Source organism: Pantherophis guttatus, chromosome 2, assembly GCF_059756535.1.
Source record: "Pantherophis guttatus breed Tessera chromosome 2, ASM5975653v1, whole genome shotgun sequence".
Taxonomy (NCBI): domain Eukaryota; kingdom Metazoa; phylum Chordata; class Lepidosauria; order Squamata; family Colubridae; genus Pantherophis; species Pantherophis guttatus.
In genome coordinates this window covers 72,689,372-72,715,287 of record NC_142064.1, presented here as the reverse complement: position 1 = coordinate 72,715,287, position 25,916 = coordinate 72,689,372, and the positions used below count along the sequence as shown (strand labels likewise).

The 25,916-nt window shown below is 35.8% G+C and overlaps 1 protein-coding gene across 7 annotated transcripts in view; it reads right to left on the bottom strand.

Annotated features, from left to right (window-relative positions):
• KDM4C (lysine demethylase 4C) overlaps positions 1-25,916 on the bottom strand; it is a 230,819-nt gene that overhangs the window by 7,026 nt on the left and 197,877 nt on the right. For all 7 annotated transcript variants that reach the window (XM_087886203.1, XM_060690502.2, XM_087886199.1 and 4 more), the window contains 2 exons: positions 17,189-17,374; positions 15,839-16,009 (listed from right to left, as the gene is read on the bottom strand). In XM_087886203.1, coding sequence (XP_087742329.1) covers positions 15,839-16,009; positions 17,189-17,374 — 357 coding nt within the window. The remainder of the gene's footprint in view (positions 1-15,838; positions 16,010-17,188; positions 17,375-25,916) is intronic.

Genomic DNA, 25,916 nt, shown 5'->3' with positions numbered 1-25,916 from the left:
TTATACTCTTCTCTTAAAAAAAAAAAAAAAGTCTGCCCCAAACAGCATATATGAAAAGTCAAAAGAGCACATAGATATTGATGATTATGTCTGAAAATGTAATCAAAGGCATAAATATTGTCATAGAAAGACTTGTCATATACCATAGAGCACAAGGGAGGGGACTATGGCTACAGAGAAGATTTCTTCTTAAAGCTAACAAAATGTACTTGCTCAGAATCTACAAGAGAAGGTAGCATTGTTCCAGTTTGTGAAATATTTATACTCCCTATTTATTTATTTATTTATTTATTTATTTATTTATTTATTTATCGATCTATCTATCTATCTATCTATCTATCTATCTATCTATCTATCTATCTATCTATCTATCTATCAAATATGTATAGCTGCCCATATAAATAAAGTGGTCCTGGGCTGCATACAACAAACAAATAAAACATCAAATATAAAAACAACACATATAAAAAAATACAAAACCCACATTAGAAGATAAATATTATACATATGCAAATTCTAGAGAAAGAGAGGATAAAAATAACTACCTTAGCAATAGAGCCATCTAAGCATGTCTCCAGTTCTCAGGGAGTACTAGGCCTGATAACATAACCTGGTCTTGAGGGACTTCAGAATGACAAGAGGGATGGAGCTAATTTAATCTTGGGGGTGTGGGGGGGAGGAGAATGTTTCATAAGGTGGCTGCCACAACAAAAAAGGCACATTTCCTGGGACTTAACAAATGTTGATGGTATTCACAGCATATTTTCGCTGCCAGATCTAATGAGGCAGGCCGATGTACCTGAGGAGAGGAAGTCCCTCAGACAGTGTAGGCCAGAGTTCCCCAACCTTTCCAGTTTTGCGGACCAGTGAGGGGAGAGGGGATGGTTCCGTGTGAGCAGCTGGCAAGCACATGTATGCAGCTCCGTTTGCACAAGCAGCATGCACATGCACCCGCCGCTCATGCAAATGGAGAGTGTGTGTACATGCTTGGCCTCTGCTCATAGACCCATGCCAAGAAGATTAAAACCAGCACTTTGAATTGGACCCAGAACCAAACAGGCAGCCAATGTGACTCTGGAGCAGATGTGTGGTATTCTAGGAGTGCAAATAACTGCCCATGCTGCTGCATTCTGTACCAGCTGAAACTTCTGGATAGTCTTAAGGGCAGCCCCATGAAGGGTGTGTTGCAGAACTCCAATATGAAGGTGACTAGGACATAAGTGATTGTAAGCAGAGCCTGTAAGTCAAATTGGCAATTGGCAAACAAGATGAAGCTGTGCAAAAGCCTTCCTGGCCACAACTATCACCAGGTCATTGTGCAGGAGTTGTGCGTCTAGGACAGAGGTCTTCAAACTTGCAGCTTTAAGACTTGTGGACTTCAACTTCCAGAATTCTCCAGCTGGCTGGAGAATTCTGGGAATTGAAGTCCACAAGTCTTAAAGCTGCCAAGTTTGAAGACCTCTGATCTAGGAGGACTAGCAGATTGTGCAATAAGTCTGCCAAGACAGTTCAGGCCAATCCTATTCAGCACCAAAGACGTGGAAACCAAATCCAGCACCAAACCAGGAATCAAATCCAAATCCAAAATCCAAAGCCACTCAGTCTTGCCCTAGTTCAGCTGAAGCATGTTATTCTCCATCCAGATCCTCAAAGTCTCCAGATACCAGATCAAGACATTCATATGCATCGCTTAATTTGCCAGGGGTAAAAATATCTACTTGGGTCATATGTTAATGGTTATATAATGTCAATGGATGAGCCTAATATAGATGTTACCATATCTTGTAGTACCCCATATAGTAGGGCCTACGGCAGAACCTCTTCTCCCTTATCATCACTCACTGGAATTGACCCTGAAAGAAAGTGGTGAACCAGTTGCCCACTCCCAATGCTGCCCACCATGCTGCCCACACCCAATGAGCCAGTCCACAAGGATACTATGGCTGATGGTATTGAAAGTTGCTGAGAAATAGACAAGGATGGATGCATTACCCTCACTTCACCTAGGCTAAAACATGATCAATGCTGTTTCCCTCCCATATCCAGGTCTGAATTCTGACTAAAAAGGATTGAGATAATCTGCTTCCTCCAAGGTGTAAGCATGTGTGAATGTATGTGTGTCTGTATTCCAGATAACAAATCAACCATAGTGTTCAAATTTATATAAATTCTTCTGCACTAGATATATCCAAGGGAAGATTTGGGGGGGGGGGGGTTTACCATGTAGTTTCCCTCAAAAAGAATGAGAAACCACACAATCGTTTAGTTTAAAATCCCACTGCTCTAGAGCAGTTTTTTCAGCTCTAATGAGAAAACTTCCCACTAAATGAAGTGTGGATTGCAGACACAGTGCTTAATTTGGCAGTGCATTATGAACCCACAGCTGCAGATCTCCTCGGATGTTCCTTCCTACTGTCTGAAACCTAATGCAGAAACAAGAGATTTTAGAAGAGCTTCTTCACTCCAATGCTATAATGAACTTTGCTTTGCTTTTCCTCATTGACCTAGGCAGTCTCTCCCTCCCACACTCTTTCTTCCATTAGTGGATCCCCCGATAACTTGTGAGCAACTTCCTGATGGGTTGGAGACTGCAACTTTGCTTCTTGATCTGATAGCGGCTGCAGGATTTTATCATGGAGATATCATTGGCACGAAAAAAGAGGAAGCCAAGATCTTTTAAAATGAATTTGGTGGAGTGCAAATAGTATTGTATTTACTATAGGCATATTATCCCCATTCCCATTCTTATTTTACCAATTTATCCCAAATATTGCACAGTCACAATTTGACTATCATGCTGTTAGATTCTGAGTTAATCTGGGAGAGCACAAATGAACTGCTGGGAGGAGGGGGGAAGGTGCGGCATTAATCATGGGATGTTCATTTCTGCCTTATGCGCTTCTGATGGATAGAAGCATTTTTTGTTCTTCATTTTATTCCTGATTATCTCTACTGCTCTTAGTAGAGCAATCCATCAAGATCTCTAAATCAGTATAGTTAAAAGGAAGCTCAATTTCAAAAGGAAAATATCAGATGCTAGGAACAAATGACAATACACTGCTATTCATTTCTTTGAGAGAGTCCAAAGGCATCTGACTGGTCCCTGTTGAAAACAAAATGCTGGACAAGACAGATCTTTAGTTGGAGGCATCAAGACAGTTATAGAATTATTTTTGTCCCATTATGGACATTGGAGTTTTTCACTGTTATATTGTAAGAAACATTTTTGAAGACCAGCATTTTCTATGCACTATAAGAAAGTAGATGAAACCTGTGAAGCTAATTAGGGTTTTGAAGCGCCTTTTTATTTTTTTAAAAAAACTTGTGTTTTATTTATTTTGAATCTTGCTCAACTGACATATCCTTGACAGGAAACTCTTCCCATCTACCCTAAATCCCCTAGTTTTTCACAAAATTTACAAAGTATGCTGAATTTTAATTCTAGAGAACAATCAGCATACATTGTAAATTTTGTGAAAGATTTCCAGAGAACAATTCCTTCTGACTGGTTAAAATTATGTGGAAACCAAATTGATCTCTTGAATATACTTTCGGACGGATCTGAGTACTAAAAGCATATCTGCCAGAAAGAAAAATCTCTAAACTATTCAAACATCACAACACAGAAACTGCTAGTTCAATATAACATTCATTTTATTCATTCATTCATTCATTTTAACAGACACGGTTGTGATAGACGATCCTATCATGGTTTCTGATATATAAAGTGTAATAACTATTAACCTAAGTTATCTCAATGAGTACTAGATTTTATAGTAAAAAATAGTATTGTTTCAGCAAGGATTCAGCATTTACTATTTAAAATCTAAGGGGGCAGAGTGCTCCAGAGCAGACCAATAAGTTGAATGAATGGAATTCTTTGAAATAAGAAAAATATTTCTCTGAACCAAGGGTTCTAACAATACATCAAATTTGCCCCTCAAAATGAGAAATCAGGACATACCAATGCATCCTTTAAAAATGTACGACGTCAACAAAAGTAAAAAAAACAAAACACTGAGTGACAACCCCATTAATAAATTGGGGGTTCTCAAACTATGCATGAATCACTAAAATTTCAAACAGGACTGCTTTGATTCACCATCTTGACAGCAAATATTCAGAAGTCTGTTCTAAACAGTTCAATTTAATTAATGTTAAATTGAGATTGTAGCTTGGAAAAGTAAAACTAACAAAAAAAACAAAAACCCCACACTTCCATATAAAAAAATTTCTTTGAACTAGATGACATTTCTGGATAAAAAAAGGCTAGGAAACTACATACATACTATGTAGTTACATAGTCCTATATACTATCCTCAAAGAACTGAAGACATAAAGAGAAATAGCTTATATCCCTCTGGAGGGTAGTTAGCGAAATTATGAGAGATTAGAGAGATTAATTGTCTAACCTTTTCCCCACTTTTTAACATTGTTAAGAAGTTATATACCAAAATAATTAAATACTGTAAGAGGCATTGAATATAATCCTAAACTCACTGGCCACCTTTCTCCTTAGTACTGGGTTGTTGTAATAAAATTTTATTTTCAGCCTTACTGAACTAAACAGGCACAGTTAATCCATATAACATGATTTTAACTTTTATTAAAAGGAAATGATAAAAGTTAAATTCTTCACTAGATTCTTCACTAGTTTCATTATTTTCTGTACAATTAGAGCAGGTAAGTCAGGTAATTCACTTTTCCCACAGTGCCAGAAATACAGGAGTATGATTCTCTCAGGGCTGTGGCTGAACTTTCTTTCTGCACTGCTGAGACAAAGAGGATTTTTTTTTTACTTAACCGCTAAAAAGTTTAACAACTAATTTTCACAAGCTAGATCAAAACAGTAATAGTTAACATCTGGTTCTGAATGTAAATGGAATGCATTATTTGATTTTATATCCCATCTTATAGAATTTAAGGTGGAATAAACCAGTATTTCCCAATCTGGAACTGTAAAATGTGTGGACCCCAACTCCCAAAATTCTGAGAGTTGAAGTTCATACATGTTAATGTTTAAAACAACACTGCAAGGTTGGACTGAGAGACAGGAAGTGACCAAATGTCACCCATTGTAATACCAAAGGAGGACCATAATTCATTTCTAGTCCATAACCTTAACACTACATCAAATCAACTCTCATATCAGCAAATCCATACAACTAACACTCTCAATACAAGCTTCTGTTTCAGTTTGTTCAATACAAGCTTCTGTTTCAGTTTGTTAGTGTGTGAGAGTTCATGAATTGGAATAGACATGGTAACAGGTCAGTTAATAGGGACAGTTTGGTGATCCAGACGGCTCCAAGCCTGGGTTTGGCTTAGATTCACTGATCTGTATACTGTATGTATGAGTGCTTTTGTTGCTTCTGTGTTTATTGATTCTGTACTTTTGGATTCTGAGTTCTGTTTCTGGCTTCTGCTGTATGGTATTGTATATAAAGAAGTTTCTTATATAAATGAATCCTGCTGAATCATTTACTTGTGTGCTGGTTGGATTGTTGCAAAGTCTAACATATACATTCACCTGAAAGCTGGGTTTGAGTGACAGAATTTTCCTAAAAAAACCAGGATTGATGCAATTGTTATTAAAAACCTCAAACCCCACACATTTATTGTCAGTATATTCATGAACTGCAATAGGCATAGCAACAGGTCAGCCAATGGGGGACTGTTTGGTAACTGAAACATAGTATTTGTTGTATGGGCCATAAGAGACAGTTTGGAGTCTGAGCGTGGCTTAACTATTCTGTATATAAGCTTGAGGGCACTAGCTTCTCCCGCCTTCATTTTGCCTTATCCATTTTTCTGCTTCCGTTTGCTTGCCTCCATTTGTGCTTCCATTTTGTGCTGTGTTTTTACTTGCTATTTCTCTTCTCTTCAACATGGAAAAGCTTACAAGGGTATTGTATACATGCCTTACGTGTTATTATTTATATAAAGAAGTTTTGAATCCTGCTGAATTGTCTGATTGTGTGTGCTGCAACAAACTCTGACATTTATTTTTTATTTATTTATTTATTTATTTATTTATTTATTTATCAATCAATCAATCAATCAATCAATCAATCATATTTGTATACTGCCCTACTCCCGAAGGACTCAGGGCGGTGAACAGCCAAAATAAAATACAGAGACATACAAAAGTTAAAAAACTATTAAAAACAGATTAAATAATTTAGGCTCAAAAAACAAATTAAAAACATCCAATTTATCTAAAAAACATTTAAAACCCAATTTAAAAGCCAATTTAAAAGGGAGAGTTAGGCCAGACCAGCCTGTTGGAATAAAAACGTTTTTAGGGCGCGGCGGAAGATGCGTAAGTCTTGGATCCTCCGTATCTCCGGGGGGAGCTCGTTCCAGATGGCAGGTACCCCCACAGAGAAGGCTCTCCCCCTGGGGGCCGCCAGTCGACATTGTTTGGCCGACGGCACCCTGAGGAGCCCCTCTCTATGGGAGCGAACTGGTCGGTGAGAGGCTACTGGTGGCAGAACGCGGTCTCGTAAGTACCCTGGTCCTGAGCCATGGAGCGCTCTAAAGGTGGTAACCAAAACCTTGAAGTGCACCCGGAAGACCACTGGGAGCCAGTGCAGCTCACGCAGGAGGGGGGTCACATGGGAGCGCCACATCGCTCCCGTCATCACCCACGCGGCCACATTCTGGACCAATTGGAGCCTCCGGGTGCTCCTCAAGGGGAGCCCCATGTAGAGAGCATTGCAATAATCAAGCGTGAGGTGACAAGGGCGTGAGTGACCATGCGTAATGAGTCCCGATCCAGAAAGGGACGCAACTGGCGAATCAGGCAAACCTGATAAAAAGTCCTCCTGGCCACGGCCGCCATATGCTCTTCTAAAGACAGCCGCGAGTCCAGGAGGACGCCCAAGCTGCGAACCCCATCTGTGGGGGCCAACGACTCGCCCCCAATAGTCAGAGATGGCGCCAACTGACTATATCGGGACGTCAGAAACCACAGCCACTCGGTCTTGGATGGGTTGAGCCTGAGTCTGTTCCTCCCCATCCAGATCCGTACGGCCTCCAGGCACCGGGACATCACCTCGAGGGCATCATTGGGGTGGTCTGGGGTGGAGATGTACAGCTGGGTGTCATCAGCGTACTGATGGTACTTCACCCCAAAACCACGGATGGTTCTCACCCAGCGGCTTCACATAAATGTTGAACAGAAGGGGCGAGAGGACCGATCCTTGCGGCACCCCACAGACAAGGGCCTCGGGGTCGACCTCTGCCCCCCTGTCAACACAGACTGCGACCGGTCGGAGAGAAAGGAGGAGAACCACTGTAAAACAGTGCCTCCCACCCCCAACCCTTCCAACCGGTGCAGCATGATACCATGGTCGATGGTATCAAAAGCCGCTGAGAGGTCTAATAGGACCAGGACAGAGGAGCAACCCCTGTCCCAAGCCCTCCAGAGATCATCAACCAATGCGACCAATGCCGTCTCTGTGCTGTACCCGGGCCTGAAGCCCGACTGGAACGGATCTAGATAAGTCGATTTATCCAGGTACTGAGGCAGCTGTCGTGCAACCACACTCTCAACAACCTTCGCAACAAAGCGAAGAAATGGGGTCATTAAAATTTATCTACTCCTACTATTAGAAGCTCTACTACTATTAAACTTTAACTAAACAGGAAGCTGGAGTTTATGGGCTTTAGATTTTATGGCTTAAATGGTGACTCCCAGCATATATGTTCCCAGGAGTGAGGTTAAAATGGATGTGATTTTTTTGATCAAGCCTATTGAATTATTTTTTGTACTCTTTGTTCTAATTGTTTTAGTTCAGGCTCCCTGTTTTTGTGGCTTTTAATTGTTTTTATTTTTTTATGGATTTTGTATGCCATCCAGTCTTTCAGAGTAGGTGGCCATATTAAATTGAATATATTAAACCAAATTATAAATTATCTACATCACAGAAAGAAATAGTAAATTAATGAATATTTTTGAACCACTCTTGCTATATTTAAACTGCCATCACATAATTCAATTTATGCTGCTTAATGGGGGAAGAGCAGTGACAAGAGACAAAAAAAATAAAATAAAATGGGGAATTCCAACCTTAAATAACTATTCCTTATCAATGTATTTTTAATATGAAAATGATAACAATAAATAAAGTAAATGCTAGTAGAACTAGAACAATTTAAGATACTCTACTTTTTTAGGTTAGTGGCCTCATTGGGAATTCTCAAGTGCTTTTGTAAAATGACTACTGGAAGGTCTTGCCCATTTTCAATATGGCTACCATGAAGGACATAACATACTAATTTATGAGAATGCCTCTAGATAAACCTACCCACTGTGCAGCTTGTCCTCCCTTTCTCAATGACTGATCCCATTTTCTAAAGTTACTATTCACAGACACAAAAAGATACAGGTTAATCTTAATTCTTTGCTGCCATTTAATGGTTGTCCATATCTTTGCAACTTAGATTTAGCAGCTCTAAGCTAACCTATCATTTTAATTCACTTAGAAACCTTATGTGATTAATTTGGGATTCCTATACATCCTTTGAAATAAATATGATTCCAGATAGTAACATTTTGCAACAGGTCAACTTCCTTGAAAAAAATAAAGAAAGACTGGACAGGGAACAAGATCGTTCTCCAGGGGCATAATGACATCTTGGGTGCCATGTGTGGGAATCCAGCCTTTAATGACTTAATGACAACCAGTTTGGTCTAGTGGTTAAAACACCAGGTTAGAAACCAGGAGCCTGTGAGTCTCACCTTAGCCATGAAAAACCAACTGGGTGATTTTGGCCTATCACTCTCTCAACCCAATTCATCTCACAAGGTTATTGTTGTTGTGGGGAAATAGGAGGGAGGGAGAAGTATTAAGTACGTTAGCTGCCTTCAGTTATTTATTAAAAAAAATAAAGGTGGAAGATTATAGATAGATAGACAGACAGACAGACAGACTCTAGTAGTTGATGAGTACTTATTAAAAAGCGAAGCATGTCACCTTTTTTCCCATGCATATCAACAACAATATTTGGAGATTCCTCTGTGTATGCTTAAAATGTATTCATAGATATTTATTTCTCACAATATACCAATTGCTCTCTTAGCTAAATTTTGTAAATTGCAGTTATAAAATATAAAGTCACACATTTTTCAAAACCAACAAATATATATGTTTAGCTCTGAAAGAACTCCATGGAGCTGAGAACATTATTATGTTTAAACAATGTTTCAAGCTGTCTTGTTATTATAGTGGCATTTTGTTCAAATATATGATCACAACAGGTCCACAATTCCAATACAAAGAAAACCAAAGATAGTAATTTTGACGTTTCATGAAATGTAGATGTATTTCAAAAATGGAAAGTAGCCTTTACAAAAAATTCTTTGTCATATACTTTTGCTGTCACATATTTTCCTTTTTTGTGGCTGATGGGGAGTTTAAAACCTTGAAAGATGAAGTTTAATCACTGCCATTCTCATCTCGCTGAAGGATCTCTGGGCTATTCTATTTAATGGATATGGTTTCATTAGGGTAGGCATAATTCTGTTATGGGTTTTGTGTATTCATTTTTATTTTAAAAAAAGAGAAGAAAAAATATCCCTATATTTTCGTTCAGATGGGGGGTTTTTTTCAGATAAGAAAATATTCATTTTGGAAAAAATTGATCAAACAAACCATACATACATACCTAAAATTAATTTGCTGCTGTAGCTGATTTCTTTGTATTAGTACAACTAAGTAATGTGGTAATACATCTTTTGTTACTGCTAAGAGTGCTACAACCTGCTAGATGAATTTATCTGAACAATGCTATTTATTCAGCAGAACTGCATTGTTTAACATAAGGATATTGGATATTTTTGAGACCAGACAAAAGAAAACACACAGGCTTTTAGAAAAATTCTCCTAGGATTCATGAAAATGCCAATTCATTCAAATAATGTGTCAGAATCACTATTTTATAGACTGAAATAGTAAACTTTTATACATACACATGTGGGATAGGGAGAGGAAGGAAGTGGGGGGGGGAGATTTTTAAAAAGTATACTTCCTAACTGGATTTCTGTTCTTGGACTGTCCCAGAGACAACTCCTTCACCATTTGACCATGTACCTGGCTGATGTGCCTATACAATTTTCTCTAACTGCAAGGCTGACAAGGCAGAAATGTGATAGAAAGCAAGATAGAAACATAGTTTTTAAATTTGATTTTTATCCTGTCTTTATTTATCTCATAATAAACTCAAGGCAGTGAGATATCAAATACTCCTTTCTCCTCCTATTTTCCACCCACAATAACCATAGGTAGTATGACTGGCCCAAAGTCATCCAGTTAACTTTCATGCCTAAGGCAGGACTAGAGCTCCTGAAATCTCCTGATTTCTAGACCAGCACCTTAACTACTATACCAGACTGGCTCTACATTAAGCTGCTTCAACATCTGCCATGGAAAGAAGACGATCCTCTGCATTAAAATACTTTTCCTCTTGTTCCCACAAACAAAAAATTAATAGACAAAGTGGGGGGAAAGGAACCTAGGCAGGTAGTCTAAGGTAAGACTTACAAACTGAGACAGGTAGCTCAAATACTAGCCTATTGGCTCAATAAACAGAAGTAGCCTGTGTGATTTAGCCTGAACGTAATGGTGTCCCTGCCTAAACTAGTTCTTAACCAGTGTGTTGAATTCTAGATTGTATTAAGATATCATAGTATAAACAAGCTTGATAGACAGAAAAGTTAAAATGATTATGGAGATGCTATGGTGGGTTTCAATTCACAGAGAATCCTAAATGCATTTAATTTTAAAATAAACTGTTTTTAATTTGTTTGATTAAAACATATTTATTTTAAGGGCAACATCAGTATGATAAAATATTTAGAAATGAGTACCAATTTATTAATAATGTATTTGGTAAAATAATTAAGAACCCTGTCTACAAGAGGTTTTTCATTTGAACCTGGGTTATTGGATTTTCAGATTATGGATTCAGTAATCAAATAACCCACAATGATACTACTGTTTTAAGTTCTCAGATATTGTTTCTTAAGATCACATTTAATTAAAATTAGAACTTTTATTGGCTAATTTTAAATCTGTTTTAGATTTTTAAAAAACCATCAGTTCCTGAATATTCATTTGAGATTTACAATCTAATCAACAAGACCATCTCACTGTTTACACACTGTTTGGCACTCTCCAGGTCATGAAAAGTACAGCAGCTACCTATTAGGTTCAATGGTATAGTCTGAGCCAAAATTTTCATCCCACATATTTCTCCTGTTATTAATATGAAGACAAAGGCATTAAATTGTAACTATAAGCCTAAAATAATTATTAATATTGAATTATTTCAACCAGCCCTCCTAACTATAGTTGCCTCTCTATTAATATACACTTTCAAATGCCTTCTAGGGAAAACATACTGCCTCACTTGTGTTCCTATAATCAAGGAATATAAAGTTTAATATCCTTAAACCTCTTCTTTAACCTTGCAATCTCATCAAAATATATACAAACAGGAAATAGTAGCTGGTCTCACATTAATGCAATTGTGAACTAAACTGAAATTGTGCAGTGGCTTGAACACATAAAAAGCATTTGGTATCTTTGTGAGCTAGCCGAACAGGGAAACAGATTAGAGAAATAGCTTCTTCAGTAACAGCAACATTGCTTTTGCACAAAGTTTGATAAATAAGTCTTCCCTGATATGCACATTGCATGGATTAGGAAAATGGGTTTTTTAAAAAATCTTCTCCGTTATTGAAGCTACAGGTATATTATCTAATGAAAAACACCCAAAGATTTCTCCAAGGAATCTAAAAGTTCTTTGGTGTTTCTTTCAAACAATTATATGTTGTTCTTTTACTATCTGAGAAGCACTGAGGCATATCTAGCCCTGATTACATTTTTTCTTAGCTCCAAATCACACTATCCCACTTGGATGGTAAGTAGTTTTTATTCTCTCCCACAATTCAAGCTTTGATGCAGATGTAAACAAAAGAGAAGTTTCTGGTAAGATGTATACTCCCGCATGTGTCATATATTGATGTTCCTTAATAAAGCATCTTCGGTCATTAATGATATTTTTGTAGCATTTCTGCATGGCTTCGTTTATTACCACTGGGATAGGAATAGTTAAATCCTTCTGATACTCCTTTGAAAATATCCCATTTTAAGTGTTATACTTCCAAAAAGGCATCAGACCACTTATAAGTAAGGACTTAGCAGGGAAGACAGGATAATCTTTACTAATAACGTTTGAAGGGCAAGTTTGCTTTCCGAAAAACAGTAGAGAAGAGAGAGGTCATAACACAGACCCATATAAGAAATGTGATGCCTTTTCTCAATATGCCTTGCTCTCAAACAGAACCTTTCTTCCTCCCTTTAGTATATTGACCCAAAAACTGGAAACAAAAGCCACAGCAAATCTCACTCTTTTTCAATATGTTAATTTCAGGACTCTAGTTTTTCTACACTAATCATATTCTTAAGGTGCTATATTTCCAGTGTATATTTTGTTTGCAATTAATTAAAAAAAACATGGCTAACCCTTCTTTATCCCTTTATGTTCGCTGTTTAGTGCACTGGGACCAAATAAATGCTTACATTCATCTTCATCATGCATCAATCTTTCTGCTTCAAAAAATGAATATATTTTGTGATTCTTCATTTTCAATACATCTAATTCTTACCATAGTTCTAGTTTAAAAATTGATCACCACATTCATGTTCCTGGGCTGCTAATTCTACAAAATTCAAGGGCCAGTGTAGTGCAATTATTAATATATTAGACTAAGAGCACAAGACCCAAGTTCTCATCCAGTGTTTCTCAACCTCACTAGCTTTAAGATATGTGGACTTCAACTTCCATGCTGGTGGGAGAATTCTGGGAGTTGAAGTTTACACATCTTAAAGTTGCTTAGTTGAGACATTATTCTAGGCTACCCTCAACCATGGATACTCAATGACCAGTCATGTTCTCTTAGCCAACCTACCTCTCAGAATTACAGTTGTGGAGAAATACAGGAAGAGAGAATGTTATGCACACTACCTTGAGTTCCTATACAAAAAAGGCAGGATATCAATCAAATAATAAATAAATGTAAGGGCTTATTTGGCACTGAAATATTCTTTTATAAATTTTCCAATGATATTCTACTTTTTTGCAATTCAGCTCATGGAGTTTCTTATATAAACCCATGTACAAAAACCTCTAACAAAAATTGATATTTCTCCAAAAGATATCTTTATAAAAGCAATAAAATGCCATACAGTCAAAAATAGCAAAAATGATTAAAAAAAGATTTGCAGTGCAGCTTAAGAATTCTTCACTATTTTCCTCATAGCTGGTGAAAATTTCATAGGCAAACGGATTTTTTCAAAAATCACAGCAGTATCTTAACAACTATGGCTTATTCAATCCATCACAATGGACTATAACCATGCATAACATTTCAGATGATGATTCCTGACTCAAAATACAATAATAAGTCAACTGAACAAACAATAAAAAATTTTTTTTGAATGAACTGTTTTCAATTCTAGCATTCAATAGCTCTCTTTATTTTATTTTATTTTATTTATTTATTTTATCATATTTGTATACTGCCCTACTCCCAGAGGACTCAGGGCGGTGAACAGCCAAGATAAAAATACAAATAACATACAAAAGTTAAAAGCTATTAAAAATAGATTAAATAATTTGGGCTCAAAAAACAAATTTAAAAACATCCAATTTATGTAAAACATTTAAAATTCAATTTAAAAGGGAGAGTTAGGCCAGACCAGCCTGTTGGAATGAAAACGTTTTTAGGGCACGGTGGAAGGTGCGTAAGTCTTGGATCCTCTGTATCTCCGGGGGGAGCTCGTTCCAGATGGCAGGTGCCCCCACAGAGAAGGCTCTCCCCTTGGGGGCCGCCAGTCAACATTGTTTGGCTGACCGCACCCTGAGGAGCCCCTCTCTATGGGAGCGAACTGGTCGGTGAGAGGCTACTGGTGGCAGAAGGCGGTCTCGTAAGTACCCTGGTCCTGAGCCATGGAGTGCTCTAAAGGTGGTAACCAAAACCTTGAAGCGCATCCGGAAGACCACTGGGAGCCAGTGCAGCTCGCGCAGGAGGGGGGTCACATGGGAGCGCCACATCGCTCCCATCACTTAGACTAGTGTAGAGTGTAATGGCTTGAAAACCATTATTTTGGCCCTTTTCATATTTTTAAATATCCAAAAGAAAATATTAAGAGTGGAGAGAGAAAGGGAGAGTGTGTTTGCCAAAGGACAAAAATAAAGAAAACCTGCATAATAAATATACTGCTGTCATCGTTTGGTAATGTCTGACTGATGTAATGGAATTTAAAGAGTTCTGACAGGAGGACCAGCATCAAGTGAAGATTTAGCACGTTCAAGGTTATGAAGGTGCAAGAGACCAGCCATGAAATCAGAATGCTGATTTTGGGATGTACAAGGTAGCAAAATATACATATATATCAGGGGTGAAATGCTCCCGGTTCGGACCGGATCGCCTGATCTAGTAGTGATGGCGGTGGGTGGTTTGGAGAACCGGTAGCAAAAATCCCTGCACCCACCACCACCACCACCATGCCCAGCTGAGCCACACGATCATCAGAGGCTTTTTTTTTACTTTTAAAAGCATTTTTTGTACAACTTCTTCCGCCAAAAAAATGCTTTTAAAAGTTTTTTAAAAAGCCTCTGATGATTGCGCGGCTCAGCTGGGATCGTCAGAGGCTTTTCAAAGCATTTTTTTTCTGCAACCTCTTGCGGGGAAGAGGTGGTTTAAAAAATGCTTTGAAAAGGCTCTGCCGATCAGGCAACACAGCTGGGATCATCAGAGAGACTTTTAAAGCATTTTTTTCTGCAACCTCTTCAGTGGAAGAGGTGATTAAAAAAATGCTTTGAAAAGGCTCCGACATCCCAGCTGTGTTGCCTGATTGGCAGAGCCTTTTCAAAGCATTTTTTTGCATTTGCAGAAAAAATGCTTTGAAAAGTTTAAAAAAAAAAAAGTTGGCCACGCCCACCCAGTCACATTCCCACCACCACATATATATATATATATAAAAAAAACCTGGCTAGAAAGAATATGCACATAAAAGCCTACGAAAAAGAAAAAGACACATTGTACCTTTACAGGGAGAATATCTGAGAAGTGGGTGTGGCTCACTGATGACGCCTTAAAAGGCAGAAATAGCTATCTGAGTCTCCCAGAGAGCAACACAGAGTTGCAGTTTGTCAGCAGAAAAAAGGCCCAGAAACTTGTGAATGAGATTTCACAGAACCAGGGCTGTAGAACAACTTAGTTTACGTAGGTAAAACCTGGCTAGAAAGAATATGCATATATATATATATATAAACACACAAAAAACAATGCCATTTTGTTTATTCCAACTAAGCAACATTAGATAATACAGTTTACAAATTCAATAATCAAATGTGTAGACCCAATATCTTACTCGGTTCACATGAATCATGCTGCCTGTTACATATTTTAACATTAAAGGTTTTTTTGTTAATTCATCAAGGAATTTTGTTATATTACCTCTCTGAGACACTACAACAAGTAGAATTCCCATCCTAATATCTTTTATTAAAAACATATTTCTTATTTAATTAAAAGACTTTGGAAGATTAGTTGTTATTCATTTGGAGAAATGGTAGATACTAATTAGCACAAACAAGGTTAGGAAGCCCCTGAGAAAGTGATAATTTTCTGCTGCAAGAAATAACAAACATGAACAGAATATTAAGTTAATTATCTCTGTTGAAAGGTCACAAAAAATAGTTCAATTTTTCTGATTTAACTTTAAAAAAAATAAAAGATAACATTTCTAAAATAAATACTTACTACAATATCTTCAGGGAAGGTATCCCGACTAAAGGAGCCATCATCAAACATAACTTCGTAGAAAACCTGTGATGTAACTTCTATTACTCTGGAGCTGTAATAGCGTGTGTTTCTGTGTTTTGCTATGACAGTTTGCCCAACTGAGACAGCTTTCTCAAAGGGTTTTGTTTTCTTTAAAAGATTAAAACAATATAATTAGTTCAAATACCATCTCTCTCCTAAGTTTGTTTCCCTGGATCCTAAAGAACACTTAGGAGTTCTCAGATTGCCTCATCTAAGTCATATCAAGACTTAAACTTATAAAAAACGTGCTTTATCTAAGTTACTTATAGAGATTCGCTTTTTACATATTCACATGCACAGATTTAACTAAGATTTGTACAGTTTTAAAATATTTTATGGATACTGATAGTTCAGACCAAATGATGCCAGATTGTATAAACTTGGAATAGCGAGCATTACTTCAAAAAGATATACACAGAAGAAGTAAAGGTTTGAAAAGGTTTGTCCCTGGATCTAGCTCCTCAGCCCCCTCTCTTCCATCACTGTACTCTGTGAAGCATTTTCACAGAGGATGGTCCAGTTCATAATGCTGGATGAAGGAGGAGAGCTGAGCCTATGCAATATTCAGCAAAGTTTCAGTTTGTGGTTTGCTCTGAATACCATGTGGTATTTGTGTTTCTAGAAATCCTCTTTTGTTTATAATCCCCAACTATAGAACTAAATGCTCACCTGACTACTGCATAGCCATTAAATTATTTTTTTACATAAGGGTCTCTTATGAGCTCCTCTAAGCCAGAGACATTTTGTGAGAAGCAAAGGGGTAATCAGAGTGACAAGTATGAAGGCTATTGCTTAATGCATTGTAAGCCGCCCTGAGTCTCCAGAGAAGGGCGGCATATAAATCAAAATCAAAATAAAATAAATAAATAAATAAATAAGAGCAACAGTGTGGCATTGTGCTGCAAACTGTGCTTCAGATGCATCCAATGTTACCCACCCATTTCAAAGGAGTAAAGTTTGTGGCATGATGATGCTGTTATCATTTTGACCAAATCAGCTAAATATGCTGAGCACCTCCAGCATATCCCATATCTGAGAGTTTAAGTTGTTTTAAACAAGGAGTAAGTAGTTCCAACAAAGCTGTGATGTAATCAGCACCTTAAATGAACTTTTAAGCATTTCATCAAACAATATTCATTCTTTTTCTCTTGACCTCACCTATGTAGTCTTGGGATTTTCCTAGTCTAATATAATAGATTAGAATGGGTTGTAACAGGATATATAATGTCAGCAACAACATGTCTAAATTAAAAACAATATAGAAAACAATGGTATTTAAAACCTTACCACATTTTGGTTTATTTTGTGCCTGAAACATGTGATGTAGACAACGTAAGGCCAGTCATCTGGTTCCATCAACACCCCGGCAGCATGAGCACATGTGACATGGAATGAAGCTGGACAACGTCCATAGGAGCACTGGATGCAAGCACCAGATATTTTCTTAATTCTTTGTCGACAGAAGATACATTTCTGCAGGTACAAATGGAAGGAAGGATTTCCACAGATTTAATTTTGAATATTAGCAGGTAATTATGTTCCATTATTTATAGCTACTATATGCACACAACTGGTCATGTGGTTTAGAATGTAGTTCAGAGAATACTGTAGTTGGATAACTGGTTAGATATTAAGTATGTAAAAGGAAATATATAAATTAATCAACAGTTAAATATTTCTGTGGCAAAGATCTGTATCAACTACATGATACAAAATAATTTCTGTTCAGCAGGAGAAATATGGGTAAGGTACTTAAATTTAATGTTATAGATATCTGGAGATTTACACTTTTGTTGATGTAGTATTTATACAGAACTGCTCAGATATGCTGGCTCTCTGTTCACATCTAGCTTTGCTGTTTCTTTTTTTCTGTTATCTTGGCACCTTGGCTCAATAATTTATTTTGTTCTAGAAAGAGCAACAAAGCCAGTTGCTTTAGCGAATAACAGAAACAAAAATACAGCTCTGGAGGAATACTAAAGTACAAGAACCAAGGTTACTTAATTGAAACTTTATAAAAAATACAAGAATCGATTTTTTTAAAAAAACAAATTTTAAGCAGATTAATAAAAATCAGAATCATAAACAGAGAAAAATGATAGGAAATAGGTGTCAGATAAACATTAATTGTAATGTTGAAACCAATCAAAAGCTAGTAAAAACAGAAGAGAATCAGTATATAACCCTAAATCCTATCATAGATCAAGTCCAATAGAATGCAGAGATTTTAATATGTAAACATAAATATTACTGAACTGTATTCAGCATTAAGATTATAGCAAAATAGATACTAAATTAATATTTTGGGGGATAATATATAGAGAAGCTACTGACAAAAAAATCCCTAATTATGACCTGCCTACATCCCGAGGACTAGATATGTATCATTTACCAATTTCAGCAAATGTCCATAAACAAAAAAATAAGGTCCTGCATCTATATGGACCTGAAAATCATATGCAGCTTTATAAATTCAGTTTTTAGTCAGGCAGTTTTTATTCTGGTCTCAGTATTCTCAGACTAGTACAAGAAATATATCCTTAAGTAGTCTATAATCTTCTAAAACAGTCCAGTTTTGGAAACCAGTAAATAAAAATCCATTTCCAAAGTTGAAAAACATCTGTAAGGTGACTAGGACACATAAAGTTTAAAAAGATAATCTAAGTCTAGGTTGTAAATATGATATTTAATTGTACATAAAATATGTTAAAACCTAAAATTACATAGAATACACCTAAATAGCCTTGGTAGTACAGTGGTCTAAACCACCCTGTTATTAAGACCAGCTGCCTGCAATTACTGCAGGTTCGAATCTCGTCAGGCTCAAGGTTGACTCAGCCTTCCATCCTTTCTAAGGTAGGTAAATTGAGGACCCAGTTGTGGGGGCAATAAGATGACTTTGTATAAATATACAAAAGGATGAAGGCTATTGCTTAGCGCATTGTAAGCCGCCCTGAGTCTCCGGAGAAGGGCGGCATATAAATCAAATTAAAAAAAAAAAAACAAGACCTCATGTGATCAATCTGGCAGATTTTACATGCTACAGCACACAAACTAGTAGCATAACAAATGCAGTGAATCTGTAAGTAGCATTTTGGGCTTGCTATATGTTGAATCTGAGCAATCATGTTATCTGCTGATCAAAGATAGGATAAATTTAGTTTTGAATGTTTTTATAAAAGGAGCAACAAAGAAATATATATATTCTGTGATTTCGAACTCTCCAGAATAACGAAAAACTGAACTTTTTAGCCATTGATATTTTTTTATAATTACCATCCAAATGGTAATTGGTAATTACTGCAGTGGAAAGAGCTTTATAAATTAATGCAAGTACTTTGGATTAAACCTAGAAATTGTATATAAACCATATTTTCTCAGAAAGTTTAATTTCTGAGTTCCAATTAATTTAAATTCCCAAACTAACCAAATGATTTTTTTCCCCAGCACTTGTAATTTTAAACACTTTCCAGAAGCTACTTCATAGATATTGTACTAATATAATAGAAAACCAGTTTGGCATAATGGTTAAGGTATCAGGCTAGAAATGGAAGACCAGGAGTACTAGTCTCGCCTTAGGAACAAAGCCATCTTAGTGACCTCGGGTCAGTTACTCTCTCTCTTAGCCGTAGGAAGGAGGCAATGGCAAATCACTTTTGAAAAAAAACTTGCCAAGAATAATATTGCAGGGACTTGTCAAGGCAATCTCTGACAATCTGGCAAAGGTAGGCAATACATTCCAAGATAAGATAAAGTCAGCCTCCTTTTCTTGGTAAAATGCAGTGAGATGAGTTTATTGAGAACAGTTGTGAGTAATGATGGTTCAAAGCCTATTTAAGTTGTTCAGAAACTGTCCCATGAGATGGAACTTCAATGCAGACCTAGAAAGGAGAATATATTTCCTGCTTTGAAGGAATCTGTCCATTATACAGTAGGGCCAAAATTGTGGAAACCTTTTGGGAAAAGTGTATTTTTAAGGTTTGATGGCTAATAACACCACCTTTTTTGGAGTTTCAAGATAATCATATTCCACTGCTGGAATGGACTGGGAATAGCCCAGACCTTCACCCAATTGAAAATCTATGGAGCCGACTAAAGAAACTTGTTAGCCAGAAGCGACCCAGCAATAAAACCCAGTTACTAGAAGAAATCATTCAATCTTGGTTTCACATTATAACAGCTACAGAACTAAAAGACTTGGTTCACTCCATGGGTTGTAAGGCCGTAATTCATGCTAAAGGTTACCCAACTAAGTATTAACTGACATGATAATTTTTGTATATCTCATTTTTTCTACGTTTCACTTTTCTTCTTTATACTGTAACTGCTATTCTAATAGCAAATCCCTCATAAAAGTTATTGCATTACATTCTTTGATTAAATTATCTTTCCATTGACATATAATTTTATGGTACTACTACTACAAAAAAAGTGGTGTTATTAGCTAGTTTTAGAAAATACACTTTTCCCAAAAGGCTTCCACAATTTTGGCCACTACTGTAATCTCTGAGATTTTCTGAGTGGTAGAAGTGTCATAAAAGCCTTTCTTCCTTTGTTTCATTGTATTCTTGAATATATTTTGGTTGCTGTCCTGCATTATATTATTACATTATTTTTTTATACTGCCTTGGAATAAGGCCTTAGGTACTCATAGAAATGTGGTTATTTCTTCCAAATCCAAAAGAATCTGATAGGCAGGTGATAGAGCCATATAGCACCTTATATGCTATTAACCTAATATCCCGATCCCCCAATATCATTTTATTAAAACATCTAACCAACAAAAATTTGCATGACATAGTAAGCTTGTATAACTCATATACTTGGATACATTGGTTGCAAATGAATCATCCTGTTAAATTATTTGTGCATTTGTGCAAATTATTTGATACAACCAGCAAATGTCCTTGAAATGTCCATTGGAGTTGGGCAACCTATAAGATCAAATAAATAAAATAAATAATAGAAATAAGGTTCTGGGCTGTAATTCCTATTAGGAGACCAAACCTATCAATTCCTGCATGTTATGTACTATGGATCTGTACCTAGAAATGCAATTTAATTTCAGTCTGTTTATAATAAATGCTAGCCTATTTTTCATAAAAAGTAAAACTCATCTGAATCAGTGAAACCCCCCACCAAAAAAAGCAACCCTCACTCACATATAAAGATATAAAACAGGGCCATGACCACAATGTGAAGGATATAGCAAAGCATTTTTAAAGACAGAAATAAAACTGACATTCTTTATGCTCATGCCATTTTTGATACCTTTATTCAAATATATATAATGAACCCAGGTTTACAAATGGGGTAATACAAATAAACTCAAGAGATAAGGTTAAAAGATTCTATTATGAGCTCTAAATTTCTGAATTCTGCTTTCCAATTAGCTATACTTTTCACTTTCTACCTTTCTAGTTGTTACAAAACATACATCTTTCTATATTAAAAAAAAAAAAAAACTGAGAGGGAAAAAGTAACTAGTTCGTACTAGGCAGCCATTTAAAACTGATCGACCAAGATGAAAGGATTAAATTCAGAGCAATATGCTCTAAGCAATTTATTTTACTGAGGAAAAACCCTGCAAAGAATTCTTTATCACAAACTGGGTGCCTGTGCCTCCTAACCAATAAACCTTCCATCCTTCTGAGGCTGACTAGCTTGCCTGCTGATACCAATAAGCTAAAAGATAAATATTTTCTTTTCTCCTACAAACCTCAAAGAGATAATTTAAATTAAAAACACACACATACACCTCATGAGAGATGGAAACAGTCCTAAGATATTCAGTCACATTTAAGGCTTGCATGTTCAAATATTTAGAAAGAGGAATCTTGGCAAGCTCTGACAGAGAACTCTGATGTGATACAAATACTCATATCAAAATTTCATCTACCTTGAGGCTACTTACTGGCATTTCAGCAATGCGCTGCAATGTATTTAAAGGAGACACAAGAATCCCTATGTGTCTAGGCAAGAGAAGACAGTTGTCAATTATGTAGGTGGATGCCTCTGCACTGGAGTGGTAAAATGCTGCATTTTTGAAGTGTATGGGTAATGACAAAACAACTCTTTGTTTGTCTTATCTGCTGAAGTGGAGTCATTGCAGGTGTAAATACTGCATGAGCATTGTCGCCAAGGCAAGTGTTTGGGTCAGCATGCACCTTCTCATTATTCTATATAGAATTCCATTAATAGGCTCAAAAAAAGATGCCTTTCCATGAATTGCTAGTGTTGAACAATTCTTGTATTTTCAACTATTTTAATGGAAGCATCCAATAACTCATAAAGTATTCAGACAATTGTGCTCTTATTTTCTCCAGAAGAAGAAGATACATATTATTTCAGAGTTTAATCTTCTGGTTTAAGTAGGAAAGGTTTATGGAACTATAACTATAAAATCAAAAATTTGATTGGAGTTTGTTGTTCATTAAACCATTTTCTGACTACATGCTTCTGAGACTCAACTACTAAGAAAAATAACAAATTTGTCAAAATACAAAACAAATGTATATTATTTACTTCATGTTTTATCTTTACAATTGAGAATTACAATTTTCTAAAAAGAAATAAAACACTTTGGAATTTGGTGTAGAACAGGGCTGTCAAACTCCTGACCCATGGGCCAGATGTGTAATGTGCTGGCCACACCCATGCCTGGTTTAGCGAAGGGGGGGGGGGAAAGTACCGATACGTCATATAACACCACTGTGATGACGTGAGTTTGACACTCCTAGTTTAGAAGAAGCATGGTTATTTATACAAATTCTGACAAAATGAAAGTTTCAACTGATTGATTTTACATCATGATGACAAAAAGCAGGGATTATTCATGATCTCTACACCTATACAAACATAATATTATTATTTGCACCACTAACATGTTAGTGGTATTTTTGGGTATTTAGACTCTCGGAAGTATGAAACGTATTCCAGATAGGCAGAAAAACTTCAGACTAGACATTTGGAACTTCATTGCAATGCATTAGGAAATGGAATTTGAAATTTCTGTTAGAAATCTGTAGGACAACATAAGTGGGAATCAGGATTTTTTTCAAATAGTGAAAATCACTTGTTCTTTCAATAAGTTCAGATATAACCGAGATGAAAAGAAATAAAAGGAATTGCTTGTACCATGCTAAATTAATATAAAAGAATGAGTTGGCACTGTTTGCTTGGGGCAATGTTTTCAAATATTATGGTGTCACCAAAATCATTCTAAATGGATAAAAAGTGGCTAAAACAAATATGAAATATAGTTCATGTATACCTACAGAATATTTTCATACATTCCTTTAGAATCAGAACACAAAATGAATTTTATTATATTCTTTTTCTCTCTCTTTTCTCCGTCTTGCATTATATGCTATTGTAAGGCCTCTTACATACGCCTTAGTTGTGTCCCATAAATTTTGTAGGGAGGTGTGTTGTTTTGTGTTTTCCTTGTAAAACAATTCTAACTCCTTTTCCATATAAAATGAGATTATATTCAACATGAGTGAACATGCCTAAATCTCGTATCAAACCATTTACAATGAGCAATTATCTCCTGACACTAATCTCCTGGACTTCTAATTTTATGAATTAAAATATACTCAAAATACTCAAATCATATTCAAATGCTAGACCTTATCATTATAATACTAATCCAATCTTAAAGGACACTTTAAGATTAAAGACTAAAGTCTTAAAGCATTCCTATTGTTGAAAAAGCCCTAAACACTAAACAATATTATAGTTATTTCATAGTGTTTTCCTTTAAGAAATACTTTATTCTGTAATCGTTTCTTCAATATGATCATATTTTATTTGTATTATAAATGTTGAACCTAAAGGAAAAGAATCCACTGCCTCAAAATATCACAACCTGAATATATCAACATTCTTTCATACGACATAAGATTAGTGCATTGGTAACAGTTTATCAGAGTATCTCTACTCTGGGAACACTCAAGATGGCTAATAAAATATTAATATAAAAGCAGAATATAAAAAGTCAAAAATTCAAAAGCATAAATTTATCAATAAAAAAGTACTAAAACATCTAAAGCCTGGGTAAATCTGACTGATATCGGTTTCTGGCATGAGTTTATTGACAGTTTAGTGACCAGACAGATGAGGCATGGAAAATACTATGGATACATACATTAATCTTACAAAGACATGGGGAAATGTTATTATATTTCTTTTAAAAGGTTCAGAATAAAGAGAAAAGGAAATGAGAAGGAGATTAATTTGAAAATAATAGCTATTCTATCCAAATCACACTGAGTATATGACCATTTTGTATTATTATACTTTATTTTATATTGCAACTCTCTTACTCTCTCTTGAGAGAGAGGTGGGGAGAGAGAGAGAGAGAGATTTCAATGTAAATCGTATCAAGCCTCAATGAAAGGATATATAGCCTGAATCAATATATTAAAACAAATATTATAACATAAAATATTGTATTAAATAGCAACAAATACATATTCAATGCTTTGAATATCACTAAGGGAATGATTAAAAGCAGCTACCTTAATTATGAGAAGGCTTCAAATATTATTATTCAAATTATGTTATTGAAAGTCCAACTGATTTTAAAATAAGCAACCTGAAATTTAAAACTGCAGTTTTATTTTATTTCCTGGGTGGGGGGAGTTGTTTTGAAGTCTGTTTGCTGCAAATAAAACCAACTGAACTAAACTGCAATTATTTCTGAACAGGCCTGCAGTTGATAGAGGTTGTAAGATGAGGCTACAAATGAAAATGGAATGGTATAAGCAGGATAGATTGGTCCTTACATCCCATTGGATGGCTTAATAGAAGGTATTTGTTGCTAATCACAAAAACATAGACCCTGAATAAAATATTTTGCAGATTGGCTAGAATTAAAGTATGTTCCATCTCTCTCATTTTTCTGCTGAAACAGTAAAACATAGATTATCAGCTTCAGTTCTTGGTGTAAAGACTGCTATTTTGCCACATACATTGTGGACAAATCTACATTTATAATTGTCTCTTAAATGTTAATAAAGGCCACATTGTTAACCATAAATTGCATTCTTTCTTTAATTGGCTTGTATACTGAAATACAACAATTGCTTAAAGGCTTACAAATATTCAGTAAAATATAGGGCAGTTTTTTGGTCCTTTCCATTTTACTGGAGATTATTTGCTTTTAATAAGATGAATCTGTAAAATTTGTAGAAATGATAAACTGGAAAACACCACGTTTTCCACACCTTTCACATGAAAGACAAAATTATGAATCTATCTCAAAGTTCATACGGGTTGGATATGCACAGTAATAATTGAATAATGATTGAGTTTGCACTATTACAAAGGAAACTTTAGTCTTCTGTGACATTTTCCAAAAGGTACATAGTTGCTACTGCTATTGTATACTTGGACTAAGAAGTGGAGGGTTACTACTGTGCTGAAGGAAGCAAAATATTTAATATTTAAACTCTCTGTGCAATAGCCTAGAAGCATGATAATGATTTACACAATTTACACCTCGTTTTAGTTCTTCTTTATATTGGACAAAGCCACTAAGGGCTATACATTCTTCAAATAATAAAGATATAGATATATACATTAACTATTGAAAGCAATATTTAATATCGCTTAAATAAAAAAATATTTACAATCAGATATTTTTTGTTTGGATTTTGGTATTTGATTTAGATCACCTTTTTTTTTTTTTTTACAAAAAAGTAAAAACCATGGTTGGTGGTTGTTTGCAGCAAATATTTGACAGACATGGGGGTTTGTATTCAAGTCCCTAACTACTTTCCTGCCCCTGAACATACTAGACCTAAAGATATGAATGACTGAATGATCTAAAATTTATATAACTATACAAATAACTATGTATAACTGTATAATCAGCTCACCTATAATAAAGGAAACATTTATGCCAGTTTTTTTTTTCCAAAAATTTCAACCACAAAAATTATATTTTTCTTTCAATAAACTGGACAAAAATCAAAGAAAAGTCTTCATAATAGTAACTATGGATTTGTGA